General features: G+C 41.5%; 1 protein-coding gene across 1 annotated transcript; it reads right to left on the bottom strand.

Annotated features, from left to right (window-relative positions):
• Positions 1 to 9,192: 9,192 nt before the first annotated feature.
• Positions 9,193 to 10,392, bottom strand: LOC126978939 (uncharacterized). The gene has a single exon (XM_050828070.1). It carries the CDS (start codon positions 10,237 to 10,239, stop codon positions 9,280 to 9,282), a length of 960 nt encoding a protein of 319 aa, XP_050684027.1. The 5' UTR covers positions 10,240 to 10,392; the 3' UTR covers positions 9,193 to 9,279.
• Positions 10,393 to 15,144: the final 4,752 nt, after the last annotated feature.

Genomic DNA, 15,144 nt, shown 5'->3' on the forward strand with positions numbered 1-15,144 from the left:
TTGAATAAGATTGCCGGAATAAACGCGCTAACGCGTTAACCGGCGTCAACTCAGGGGCACACGTTCTAAGCACGATTGGAGAAATGCCATCCGGCCCGCTCGACTTCCTGACGTCCAACGAAAACAGAGCTCGCCTAATAGTCTTCTGTTGGAACTGTACTTAAGGCATGGAGCTTTGACACCGCGGGATGATGGGTGGTGTTTTTCCGTTGTCGTCAAGGGTCGAGTTCGAGGCAAATAGAGTGCACAGGAGGTCGGCTTTCTCTTTTGCCGTATGGGCCAGGGTGTCATTCCTCATGTGCAACGGTGGCTTGTTGAAATTACCAAGAGCAGCTTTCGACAACGACCAGAACTTGCGTGTCCCGGTCGGGTAGCTGGAAAGCTGCTCGCCAATTTTGACGACGTGCTTCGATTTCACACGGGCGTTTTGCCGCTTAAAAAATCTGGAGGCACGGTTATATTTCCTCTTAAGAACTTTGCAGTTCGGATCCTTTGAGCCCAGCGCCGCAACCCAAGTTCGATACGCCTGTTTTTTGCAGTCAGATGCTGCTTTAACTGACGCATCGAACCAGGGCTGTGATCTGCCACCGATCGGTACTACAGAGCTTGTTATAAAAATATCCATGCCCTGCAGTATCACATCGGCTACTGCAATGGCGCAGGCACTAGGATCATACGAAGGGAAACAAACCCTGCCCCAAGGGTAGGATGCAAAAAAGGAACGCATCCTATCCCAATCTGCTGACTTGTAGTGCCAAACGCGGCGGGTCGCTGGTGGTCTGCGACGTTGGCGTCGGATAGGCACTACACTCCTGACCAGTCAATGGTCGGACGTTCCGAGAGGGGCGTCGACAGAGACCTGGTAACCATCGGGATGTGTAGTCAGCAGAAGATCCAATAAGGACGGCATGTGGCTATCCACATCCGGGAGCCGCGTTGGCGACCCAACCAATTGGGACAGACCATACGCCAAAGCAAAATTATGCACAGATCGCCCAGCGTAGTCTGTAGTACGTGATCCAAGCCATTCGGCATTGTGCCCGTTGAAATCACCCAAGACTACGATTTCAGCGGAGGGGATCTGAGCAAGCACGTCATCAAATGTCGCTTGAACGCAGCCCATGAGGTGATCCGTTTCTGCGTTACCACCATAGGACCTGTAGACACACGCATAGATGCGGACGCGGTCCTCTAAATCTATGCGGAGCCAGAGAGTAGACAGGTCCCTACCCTCAAAACTGCCGAGACGGCGACAGCAGATATCCTCCCTAACGTACACACATACCCCGGCATGAGGCATGAAATTATGCTCAATTTTGTACCCGGGGTACGTTAAATATGACGTATCGCTAGGTCGAGATATCTGCGTCTCCGTAAGGAAACACAAGGCCGGCTGCGCCGTCTCAAGGTGGTGGTGGACGACGTTTAAGTTGGAGTGAATTCCCCGGATGTTACAAAAGTCCACATTAAGCGTGGAGCGGGGTGCCGTGGTGTTGCTGCCCTGTTTGTCCTGTGACATACGCGGTACTTTGCCCTCCCCAGAATACGAGGGGCAGCCCGAGCGCGAATGCTCGGGGAGGGATTCTCCGGCTCTACAAGATCCGGTACCCTCCTGGGTTAGTTTCTCTTTCAATACCGCTCTCATTTTTTGTTGGGGGGGGGGGGGGGGGGAAGGGCCTCCGGTCCTCGACACTAACCTATGCGAAACATAGCGGCACTAGGCCGCTACTTCACGCCGGTATTCTGTGCGAGTGTGGTAAGTAACCCGGACGAGTCTGGGAGTGTGGAGCGCGCGTAAACGAAAATGTTCTTTTTGTGAAATTCATACAGATACCACGCATCGAGCAATAAGAATGTGGCTGTATGTTGAAACTCTTTGCGCATGAAGGGATAAAAAAAAACATAGGAGTGTTGTTATGAAATTCAGTACATTACAACACTCTTTTGGATGATGTAATGGTTATTAGAACATTGGGTGTTTTAATGTTGGCAATAAGCTAACTGTTTCAGAATCTTTAATAGAGGATTTAAAGCATGGGTGTAGATAAAACATATTATGGAACAGCCTGTCCAGTGGTACACAGGTCAGTGGTCCAAGTAGTGACATGAGTGCACTCGGTTCCAGTGTCCCAATGGACAGTGAAAACACCAACAAATCACTACCTGCGTAACTCCGTACCGTTTTTCAGATTATAGAGTTTTAACACGGCAGAATCGTATATATAATCGTACGCCGCCAGTTTGGGGCATAATAAGGCAACGGATTGCAAAACTTACCAATAGTTGTCCACTCATACTCAATTTCTAAATTCTGTAAAAAGGATTTGCAATCACTCGGTCTTCCCTTTTCTTTCTCAATCAAGTAGGGTTTCCATGGTTACCGGATATTCAGCCATGAATAATTTGTTTATGTAAGTATCGTGACCATAAACTAATTATACCAGTGTAATAGACGAACCCTGTGTCAGAGTAAGATTACTTTTTTTTTCTTTATTTATTTAGGATAAAAGATTACAATCGTTACACAAAAATCTAGCTGTGAGAAAGAGACGGCATAGATGGACCGTGAAACCGTTTTGAATCAATTTGCTATCCATTAGTCTCCTGTCAAATTGGACCGCATTTTAATTTTAATGTTTTTATCGTAATTGTTCTGTGTTTAACTAATATTAACAAAAAAATATAAATATGTCGTGTTCTGTGACAGATTGTTTTCTTATCTACAGCAACAATCCAAATAAAGAAATATTTCACAGCTAAATACAATCAGTATTTAAGGCTTAAGTCCTTAAGACGCTGAAATAATCTAATTTAAAGTGATATATTATAAAGAAATTACCATTCGTGATAGCTACCTATTTATTTCCTATATACTAAGTAGGTTTAACTGTGTTGTGGTGTTCCAACGCATACATTAATAATAATGTAGGTTTGACAACAAAAGAATAATGGTTTAAAATAACTTTTACATACCAGTAGGTACAGTTTTAGGAAAAGAAGTCAACCCTAGTGTCGTTAGAAGAGGTAAAAGTCAACCGATAGAATGAGAGGCAACTACCAGGTAAATAAAAATGTGGATTAGCTGCGCTGTGCGATCTGAAATACACGTTATTGTATATCCGCAAGAGTCCCTATTTCTTTAATTGATTCTGCAGATTGAGACTTCCATACCTGTACTATTAAATATTCTTTGATGAAAACAAAATTGAGCAATAAGGTTAGGGTTCCAATTTTGTATTATCTTGCCTTTAGGTAGAAAGGTTTAACTTTTGTTTCATTGAATTTTATCAAATGTCATTGTTATTAGTTAGGTAGTATTTTTTGTATGCTGTGGTTGTATGATTTCACTAAAAATTCTAGCATTTTCGTTACTTGCTGTCGTACGATACGACACAGCACGTCATCTGCCAAAAGAGTTCGGTTGCAGGTTTCAGTCTTAGTCGAAGTACCTAATAAAATTGACAAAGAGAAGGAACATTCTTCTCGCTTACATATCTACACTGCTAAGCATACTTTTATTAGTGGAATACTGATATGTCCAATTTGATATTTTTGAGAGGCTCCGTTTTTTGTGGAATGTATGGCTATACTGATTTAATTTCGCCATTCTCTGACATCGCATTGATGTTTGTTATAATCTGCTCATTGCATTGATGTTTGTTATAATCTGCTCAGTGCACTGCTCTTTGGTGTTGATTTAAACCTTAAAGATCGAGGTAGGTAGATATGTATCATATAACAAATATTTTTTTTACGAAAATAAGGTACGAGACGAGCAGGACGTTCAGCTGATGGTAATTGATACGCCCTGCCCATTACAATGCAGTGCCGCTCAGGATTCTTGAAAAAAACAAAAATTATGAGCGGCACTACAGTTGCGCTCGTCACCTTGAGACAAGATGTTAAGTCTCATTTGCCCAGACCGAAACAAAGTAATGATTACTTCACGGCAGAAATCGGCGCCGTTATGGTACCCATTAAAATATATATTTAATTTAAAGTTTAAAGTTAACTAGGTACGATGTACGATGGTACACTACTATCGTACGCAGATTATACGATAATGTCCATTATAATGCATAGTTTGAAAATTATACTGATAGTCCGTTATTAATTAGTCAATAGCCCATTTAAACATTAACAGGTGTTTTGGTGGTCAGCGCCATCCATTGGTTCATTCCTTTCTTAGGACCATACTATACAAACAATAATTTATGCTGCTGCTTCATGGCGGAATCCTTTATTTGGTTGCTACTGCCAATCAGCGATCGATATCGTCCACAGAGAACGCTTACGTGAAAAATTTTTTAACAAAAAGACAACCGACTTCAAAAACACTATACCAAAACAAAAGATATAATATGCACTAAAAAGTATAAAAATGATTGCGTTTTTTTCTATAATCTAATAAATAATCTATTTCTAGTTACAATTATTGTTATTTTCGGAATCGGTATCCTTCTGCCGCGACCCGCTCTCGCCTCACGACTTAAGCACATCTCACCTATAACTATGTATGTAGTAACAAACCTATCTTGGATGACACCGCCTCCAAAAGCTGCAATAATCGTAACTAGAATTAGATTAATTAATTAGATTGTACAAAAATACGCAATTATTTTTATACTTTTTAGTGCATATTATATCTATTGTTCTGGAATAGTGTTTTTGTAGTCGGTTGTTTTCTTGTAAATTTTATTTTTATTTTTAGTGAATTTGAACACTAACTAACAATTTGTCTGAATATTATGTGTAAATATACTAAATTTTTCAATGCAGCAATGAACGTAAGCGCTTTGCAATTTGATTACAGACAGAAATTCTGCCACCGATCCCCTTACTGTAAGTTGATCAAGTTGCAGGTGGTGGCTTTTAGTGAAGTACTGTCTCGCCTTACTGAGTACACCAAGCTTTTTTGAGACCAGTTTGGCCTTCTCTTCCAAGTGACCACGGAACTGAACGTGGCTCGATATATCGACGCCAAGTATGCCAATACAGACTGTGGCAGTTAGAGGAGTGATCTCGAATCGAGGGGATACGACAAAGGGAGACTTTTTAGTGGTGACCGCACAAACTTGTGTCTTCTTGGGGTTGAATTGGACTAAATTTTGTCGGCCCCATTCCGAGACTTTGCAAAGCATAGTCTCGATTTCAGACACAAGTTTGTTCCGGTTCTCGTCGACGCTATCCCGGGACATGTTGGCACGGCCGGTGTAGGAAGGTCTGCATAGCTATGAATATTGCTGACTTGCAGCATATCATTGATATGCAGAAGAAACAGCGTAGGGGATAGCACGCAGCCTTGCGGGACAACAGCGTTTATGGGTTTTAAGTCGGAGCATGCACCGTTGATAACAACCTTGATGCTCCGATCAGCCAAAATGCTAGTGACCCATTTGCACAACTTCTCGAGAAGCCCATAGGATGGCAGTTTCGCTATAAGCGCTTTATGCCACACCCGATCGAAGGCCTTCGCTATGTCCAAACTCACCGCCAACGCCTCTCCTTTCGACTCAACCGCTTGCGCCCATTTATGGGTGAGGTATGCAAGATGATCACCATCTGAGCGACCCTGACGGAAACCGTACTGGCAGTCGCTGATCAGCTGGTGCCCCTCTAGGTATCCAAAGAGCTGGCGGTTGATGATTGACTCCATTACTTTGGAGAAAATGGAGGTAATGGCAATGGGGCGGTGGTTGGACGGATCTGAGCGTACACCTTTCTTATAGATCGGGTGCACTAAAGCCGTCTTCCATAATTTCGAGACTACGCCTGATGAGTAGGAGAGCCGAAAAAGACGGGTAAGGACCGGCGCCAGTTCTAGACTAGCGGGGGAATGCCATCGGGCCCGCTCGATTTGTGAATGTCCAAGAAGCGCCTTAAGCACGGCGCCATGCCAGATTTTTGCCTCCGGCATGTATGACTCGCACCGCGGAATATGCGGTGGTGGTGCACCTTGGTCACCCAGAGTCGAGTTGGACGCGATGAGGGAGCCCAGGAGATCAGCTTTCTCTTTCGCGTCATGGGCCAGCGAGTCATCATCCCTGTACAGTGGCGGAATGGCTGGCTGGCAGAAGTTTCCTTGGACAGCCTTGGCGAGCGATCAGAACGTCCGAGTTCCCGAGGGAAGGCGTGCAAGTCTCTCGCCAATTCTACCAATGTGCTTCGACTTCGCGTCAGCAATAACTCTTTTGAAGGACCTGGAGGCATGATTGAAGTGTTTTTTAAGTTCGCTGGAATTCACATCCTTAGATACCACCGCATTGACCCAAGCCTGATAGCACTCCTGCTTTCGGCGAGAGGCCATTTTGCAGGAGCGGTCAAACCATGGTTGGGACCGATAGGCACAGAGGAGGATGGAATGAAGAGTTCCATACCTTGCAGTATCACATCAGCAACAGCGTCAGCAGCGGCATCAGCGAAAAACAGATCTGCCTCCACGGGTAGGATGCAAAAAAGCACCGCATCTCGTCCCACTCTGCTGACCTATAGTGCCACACGCGGTGACAGCCTAAGAAGCGGGGCCGTGTTAGGCGCGTGATCGGCACGGTGCTCCGGATCAAGCAGTGGTCCGACGATCCCAGAGGAGGGTCAACGGAAACTAGGTAGCTGTCCGGATGTGAGGTCAACAGAAGGTCCAACAGTGAAGGTGTATGATCTTGCATATCTGGGATTCGCGTTGGCGCAATAACCAGTTGCGTCAGACCATATGCTAAGGCGAAGTCGTGAACAGATCTCCCCCCATGATCGGTGGTACGTGAGCCTAGCCATTCGGCGTGGTGGCGTTAAAATCGCCAAGAAACACGATCCCTGCAGTGGGGATCTGCTCCAACACGGAATCAGTAGCCATTTGGATGTGTTCGAGGAGCCGGCCAGTCTCTGCGTTACCGCTATGGGACCTATACAGGCATGCGTAGATTCGCGGATGGTCATCGCAGTCTACACGCAGCCAGATGATGGATAGGTCCTGCCCTTCAAGAAAACTCAGGCGTCGAGAGCAGACATCCTCCCTGACGTAAACGCACTCGCCAGCCTGTGGTATAAAGGAGTGTTCCAAGTTATACCCCGAGTGTGAAAGGTAAGATGAATCAGCCAGGGAGGATATCTGTGTCTCGATTAAAAAGAGCAGGGCCGGCTTCGCCGTCTCCAGGTGAGAGTGGATGGCATTTAAATTTGAGCGAAGCCCACTGATGTTGCAAAAGTCCACAGCGAGTGTGGAGGAGGTTGGTTTGAACCTCCTGCTCCGTTTGCCCCAAGTTAGCGCAGATTTGCCCCCTCTAGAATACGCGGGGCAACCACTATTAGGTACAGGCCCTAATTGTGGACGCCCAGGGACGGAATCTCCAGGGCTGCATAGCCTGGTACCGTCCTGGAGTAGTCTATTTTTAGTCCGTGCTGCCATTTGTATTTGGGAGGGGGAGTGTAGGCCTCCGGATTCCCCACTCACCGGACGAAACACAGTGGCATAGCCGCTGTTTCACGCCGGTTTCGAGTGGGGGAGTGGTATTTCTCCGGGCGTGCCGGCCCAATTCGGTTGTGTCCGTGAGGACCCAACATGGCACTACCACTCCTAAAGTAGGTAGTTATGGTAGATGACTTAAATATAGCGGATAGCATAAAAAAGATTCGACCGAGTATCGTTAATTTGCTCCTAAGAATTGAAGAGTTACGTTACTTTGTCCTGGATTCCATAATCAGAACCAAACCAACTCTCACCAAACTATCTTTGAAGCATATCCTTTCCATTAAAAAAAGAATCATCGAAATCGGTTGGCGCGATAATGAGATATTCGTAAATTCATCATCCACTTTGCTATACGTATGTAAAGCAAATTTAAGACTTCTATGGTTTTCTCATGGATACCATTGTCAGATCAGGACCAATTACAATGGGACCACGGGAAGCACCAGCTTTCAAATGAAGAATTATCAAAATCGGTTGTCGAAAGTTTTGAGGTAAAATATAAAAAAATACCGACTAATTGAGAACCTCCTCCTTTTTTGAAGTCAGTTAAAAATATCGTCGTACTTAGTTGTTTCAGATTTGTTTCACCCAGATTTGTTTCGATTATCGTCACATTTCATTTGATTTTTTATTGTATTTAATTATTACTGACAACCCCTATAGCCCAGTGTTAGTAGTGTCAGTTAGTTAGTGACGCTGCCTACTAAGCTAGAGGTTCCCGGTTCGAATCCCGGTAGGAATCCCGACATATATATAATGAGTATGAATGTTTGTTTTCGAGTCATGAATGTTTATTTGTATTTATGTATGTTTAGGTAAATATATTGTAATAAATATATCGTTGTCTTGCACCTATAGTACAGGCTATGCGTAGTTTGGGGCAAGATGATTTGTGAAAGAGTGTGTCAATATTATATTATATTAATAAATTAATCTGGTGGGTACGGGCTTATACTTTTCATGCACGCACGGCCCTGGTACGACAGGCGATAGCTGCCTGGAGGTCTACCATCAATTTAACTGGCCATACAATTACGATGTAGTTCAGTTTAGCTACCTAAACTGAATCTCTAACATTAGTACCTAAACTGAATCGCTAACATTAGTACCATGTGCCTATAATAAATGGCGTTTGAATCGCTCTCATGTTTGATTTGACAGGAGGCGATTGTTGTTATTGCGATATGTTTTGAAAGTGAAAATATCTCAAACTATTATTGAAAAAACACTACGTGTTAATATTCTTATTTGAAAGTGTTTTTAACGTGTAAATTAGGTAAAATAAATAGTAGGTAATACGATCAATGGCCTCAGCTCATCAAACAGTTCTAATACCGATTGTTTAGACAACCGTTACCGCTTTATAAATTCTGCATCTTTGAAATCAAATGGTTTCAAAATGTTCCCGTGTTATGTCTTTTTTTTGAAGTGTTGTGTTTATTTCGTTATAATTTTTCATGAATTCAAAAATTCATCAGACATTTACAGTAAAAAAATTGCTCTAGTAATCACTTTTTTACATTAACACCTAAAAACACCTTGTACGTTACTCGTACACTGGAGTACTTATTTAAAATGATAATACCGAATAAATTGTAGAAACGGTTTAATGTAAGTACTCGTTAATTACAATCGAAGTTTGATATAAAAAATGATGCGAGCAACCTCCATTACGTGTCTTTAAAAAATCAATGTGACAGATCCAACTACAACATTGTGGGTAATGTTAGAAAAATATTGACGCGTTGTGAAGTACCGCCGTGCACGTTTTTATACGCCTGAACATCTTCCCGGCCGTTAAAAGTCTCCGAATTTTAACTCTCAATGAGTTCCTCCGCGGCTAGTAAGGGGCATAGTCGTCTGAACTTCCGGTAACATCCATGGGTAGTTTGAACGTCAGCTACACGGCTTACACCATCAGGGCCAGGAAAGAGTTTGATGATGCGGCCCATACGCCACCATAGTGGTGGCAGGTTGTTCTCCTTTAGCAGTACTAGATCACCAACGTTCAGGGAAGAGTCATTAGTCCTCCATTTTGATCTTTGTTGGAGTTCGGACAAATACTCCTTCTGCCATCTACGCCAAAAATGCTGCTGGATTTGTTCTATCCGCTGATATCGCTTCAATTGAGAGGCCTTGCAATCTTCTAAGCTCGGTGAAGGTAAAGCAGTCAGCGGCCGTCCAAGCAGGAAGTGCCCTGGGGTAAGGAAAAGAAGGTCATTTGGGTCGGTGGACATAGGATAAAGTGGGCGATTATTTAAAACGGCCTCCACTTGTGCAAACAATGTGGATAATTCCTCGAAAGTTAAATGTGTGTTGCCCATCACACGTCTCATGTGAAGTTTTGCCGACTTGACCCCGGCCTCCCAAATGCCACCAAAGTGGGAAGCGTACGAAGGAGTGAAGACAAACTTAATTTCTTCTTCATTGGAAAAATCTAGAATTGACTTGCGATTAAGTTTTAAGAAGTTACTTATTTCCTTAGCTGCTCCTACGAAGTTGCGACCATTATCGCTAAATATTTCTGCAGGCCTACCCCGGCGAGATATGAATCTACGTAAAGTAAGGATGAAGGAGTCCTTCGAGAGATCACTGACAGCCTCCAAATGGACACATTTGTATCTTAAGCAAATAAAAATACACAAATAGTTTAATTTAGTAGTCTTACCTCCGCGCTCTTTCTTATTTAAGACAAGCAAAGGTCCAGCAAAATCTATTCCTACACTACGAAATGGCAAATCCACCGTAACGCGCTGTGATGGCAAATTCCCCATTAAGGGTGATAAGGTCTTACCCTGTGTCTTTTTACACAAAATGCAGTTATGAACAGTTTTCCTGGCGAGGTGCCGACCATTAATAGGCCACACATACTGTCTAACGCAAGCAAGAAGGAGCTGTGGTCCAGCATGTAATTGGTGAATGTGTTCCCTTTCCAATATTAATTTAGTGAGATGATGAGAGGATTGTAGCAAAATAGGATGTTTACTTTGATAAGGTACATCTGAAGCGTTCAGACGAATTAAATTATCTGCATCTATGAAAGGTGTGAGTGAAATAATGTTAGACCTTGTACTAATGGACTTCCCTTTAGAAATATTCAAGCGGAAAAGATTGCTGTTGTGCCTTACGGCATAAAAGATGAAATGAAGATTGCAGTTCCTGGAGGCTAAGAGCTCCAGAACGTCTAAGTGATTTAGGATTCTGTAAATTATAAAAATATCTTAATATATATGCGTAATCACGTTTAATTTTATATAAACTACTATATTTATCAAATGGGATTATATTGTCAGATGAATTGTTTTCGATTTTAGCTATATTTAATTTTATTTCAGGAATTTCCCAATCATCGATTTCAGAATGAGGTAATGTGGGCTAATAAATTTCTTCCTTATATAAAAAATCAGGCCCTGACCACCATATTTTATGGTTCTTTAACTCTTCTGGGTAGACACCGCGTGAAACCAGATCAGCTGGGTTGTCATAGGTAGGTACATAGCGCCAACTAGAAAGATTTGCATGTTCTAGTATTTCTGCTACTCTATTAGCTACGAAAGTTTTTAATTTTCTAGAGGTTGTACGTAACCAAGAAAGGACGACGCTGGATTCACACCAAAACAACTGACGGGTAATCGGAAACCGAAGAGAGTCGACAACTGCCTTGTAGAGGCGAGCGGCCAGCAATGCCGCACATAGTTCTAGGTGGGGTATGGTGCAAGCTTTGATAGGGGCCACCTTTGATTTTGAACATAAAAGTGTTACATGTTTTCTACCTGCGCCATCAATGAACCTAACATAGACACAGGCACCGTATGCCTTTTGAGAGGCATCGCAAAAAGTATGCAACTCCGTCACAATAGGTGAGTGGCAAAGAACCAGTCTTGGTATCTTAATAAGGGATAGATTAAATAAGTCACTAGAAAATTTACGCCAAGACTTTTCTATTTCTTTAGAAACATATTCATCCCATCCGACCTTATCAAGCCAAAGTTGATGCATTATTAATTTAGGTATTATAATACAGGGGCTCACCAAACCAAGTGGGTCGAAGACTTTGAATGATGACGATAAAATATAGCGTTTAGTAATTTTGCCATTGGCTGGAGGAACTTCAAACGAATAATGTATCTTTCAGAATCTGTAGAGTTTTCACAGCAAGCTTTAAGAACAGAAAGTGAATTTGATTTGTATTTTCGCAAATTAAAGCAGCCTGTTTTTAATGCATCTGACACAGCTCGTTGTATATATTTGAGTTCATTTTCGGAATTGCTGCCTGTAATTAAGTCGTCTACACAAAAATCGCGCTGTATTATTGTTTTAATAAGCGGATCCTCGCACTCCTCTCCAAGCTGCCAGAGGCATCTCGTGCTCAAATAGCTGGCACTTGCGAAACCGTAAGTAACAGTATTTAAGCGTAGAATTCTAAGGGGTTGATGTTTTTCTTCTCTCCATACTATTTGCTGAAGATTCCGATCGGAATTTTCCAATTCCACTTGACGGAATAACTTCTCAACGTCGCCCGCCAGGATATACTTGGAAAACCGAGCTCGAATTAATATGGAGAAAAGTGAGTCCTGAATTTGAGGCCCCATCATTTGTATGTCGTTGACACTGAGACCAGAGGTAGTGCGAGCCGATGCATCAAAAACCACTCAAATTTTTGTGGTCTCGCTGTCTTCCTTGAAAACTGGATGATGAGGTAAGAAGTAGCATAAGCTTAGTTTTAAATTATTAAATGAAATTTCAGAGAGATGTAGAACTCCTCATATTGTCTAATGAACTGCACATATTGCGATTTAATATCGGGCTGCCTTCTGAACCTGCGTTCTAAATTATAAAACCTTTTTTTAGCTTGATTGAAGGAGTCGCCCAGACAATCAGGTGAGTCAATAAGAGGTAATTTAACTGAAAATCTGCCATTCTCTAGGCGGCAAGTGTGCTTCAAAAATGATCTTCACATGCTTGCTCGCCTTCGCTTAAGTGTGATTTTGATGGGATTTCTTCCAATTCCCAGAATCTACTTATGTGTTCCATGTTGTCAATGTGACAAGCATTTGCAAGTATATTATTAGATTTAATATTACCTATGTCTTGTTTATGCCGCAGGGGACCCCCAATCAACCATCCCAACTTTGAATTATGTAATTTAGGAAGGTTGGGTCCTAATGACCGCTGCTCACAACCTATTAAATCCCAAAACAAATCTGAGCCTATGAGTACATCTATAGAAGAAGGCCGATAGAAACTGGGATCAGCTAAGGTAATGTTATCAGGATAATTAAATAACTTAATATTTATGAACATTTGTGGTACTGCACTTGTTAGTTCATTCATTATTAAAAAGTTTGAAGTAATACTAAATGATGAAATTTTCGATTTTAATTGGGCAATGCAATATTCAGATACTGTGCCTGAGTCATTTTTGTAGCGTTAATAGGATTAGCCTTTAAAGACAACCTTTGTTTCAGGTTCAAGCTTATAAAAGAAGATTGGCTCCCACAGTCAAATAGAGCCCGAACTGTTTCAGATTGATTAGTGTTAGGATTTACAACTTTGATCAAGGCGGTAGATAAAAGAGCTTGGTTAGTACCTTGATTGCTACAATTGGCTAGCGTCTCAGTGGAACTATTGGGCTTTGTTAAAGGAACGGCTTCGTTAGTAGGAAGATGCAATATCGTATTGTGTCTCTTGTTACATTCACGACAACGTCCTAAGCGACATTTGAACGCAGAGTGATCAGACCTTAAGTAATTAAGACACAATTTTAATTTAGTTGCTTCAGTAATACGCTCGTTTATGCTCTTTGCCTTAAAAGAAGGGCAGTCGTATATCCTATGGTCAACAGAATTACAACACGGGCAGAGATATGATGAGGACGCTTGAGGTTGTGTATGATTGTTGCTATTACTAATGTACGCATATGATTTAGAAAGGTTATGTTTCTGTTTGTTAGAAGTAATCTCCTGACGCTGCTTAATATGAGTATGCTTGGAGGTGTCTTCTGTCTTATTACGATTTAAAGACTCTAGTACAGAAGCACGATCATTTAAAGTCCTTTAGACTAGGTGTGTCAGTAGCCAACGCGTTACGATGTTCTTCCCATTTCCCAAAAGTATTATTATCCAATTTGGAAGCTACTAAATGGATTATTATTACGTCCCAGTGTTCTGTAGTTTGTCCTAAGTTGGAAAGAGCACGCAGATTTTTTGTTATATGGTCGACCAGGAAGCGTAGTGATTTCTCAGACTCCTTGGGTATAGAATTAATATTAAACAGTGCACTTAAATGGTGACTAATCAATAACCGTTTACTGTCGTAACGCTCAAGTAACAGGTTCCAAGCTTCCTTGTAATTATCAGAAGATACCTCTAGGTTTGATACAATTCGGGCTGCTTCACCATCTAAATACGAAAGTAAGTAGTGGAATTTATTTATTGAACTAATTCTATTATTCTCATGAATTAATGATCTAAATGTATCGCGAAATTACATCCAGCGAAAGTATGATCCGTTGAACTTAGCTACTTGTATTAAAGGTAGCTTGAAACCCATCTCATTGTGATCAAAAGCGCACTGAGATGCATTTTGACAACTACTTGAATCCTGAATTCCCTCATACCGACTATGCAACTGTAATAATTCCTGGGCTGTTACAATATTGCTAATAAATTCTCCTTCAATGTTCTCTTTCGTTCAATTCTCACGCTCTTCAAGTTCGTTCTCTAACTGACCAGAATTAAAATTTTCTATTTGACCTTGAAGGTCGTCAAATTTTGTAGATAAAGTTTCGAATTTGCTTAGTTTAAGTGTAAGTTCTGCTCTTTGTGCAGCAGTAAATATTTCCAACGTAGATAATCTTTCTAAATAATTCTTAAATTTAGTAACTTGACCCTTAACTGAACTACGTCTAACATTTAATTCGGTCAAGGTCTCATTTCCTTAACCCATTTTAATAGTACTTAAATTAGATTTTGGACGTCACGTAATAGAAACAAAATGTTGTTTGTATAAATCTCCACGAACAAGAAATTAAGTTATGTTTTAAATTCAAAATTATTGAGTTACAATATAAACCAAACAAAAGTTACGCTCACTCCCCTCGTTAGTGGTATTTGCTGCAGAGGAGACCGAAGCTGTTGGCTGCGATGCACCTGCCACCTGCTACCACCCGACTCCACGACGTCGAGGTAGTACCGGAAAGCTAGCAACGCACGGGCAAGCCTGGAATGTTCGGCGAGATAATCACTAAACGGAATCAACGAATAAGGATACGGCAGTCTTACTTTAATAATACACTTAGCGAAGGAGATATTTTATAATAACTAATATATTTATTTAATTAACTACCTACGCAACATGAAGTTTATTGAACGAAAATTAGTTCAAGATTCAATTAAACTGCTTTGAATTCGTAAATTATTGTAATTTACTATTGGAAGCTTTAAGAATAACTGTTTTAAAAAACGATAACTATCACACAAACGTATATAATAACAAATAAAATTGTATGATGCAATATTAAAAACTTTGACCTTTGAACTTATAGGTTAACAACCAACAACTAACACTGTTTGCACAAGCGAAAACAATTCAAAAAAGGGATTAAGAGGATAGGATGTAGATGTGATTTAATAGAATGGAAAGGAAAGGCACTTAGCTTGGTAAATCCTGCTGCGCTG

Source organism: Leptidea sinapis, chromosome 3 (assembly GCF_905404315.1).
Source record: "Leptidea sinapis chromosome 3, ilLepSina1.1, whole genome shotgun sequence".
NCBI lineage: Eukaryota > Metazoa > Arthropoda > Insecta > Lepidoptera > Pieridae > Leptidea > Leptidea sinapis.

Bases quoted from the DNA above. Each gene is read 5' to 3' on its own strand.
- LOC126978939 (XM_050828070.1), bottom strand. From the start codon at position 10,239: ATGGGGAATTTGCCATCACAGCGCGTTACGGTGGATTTGCCATTTCGT.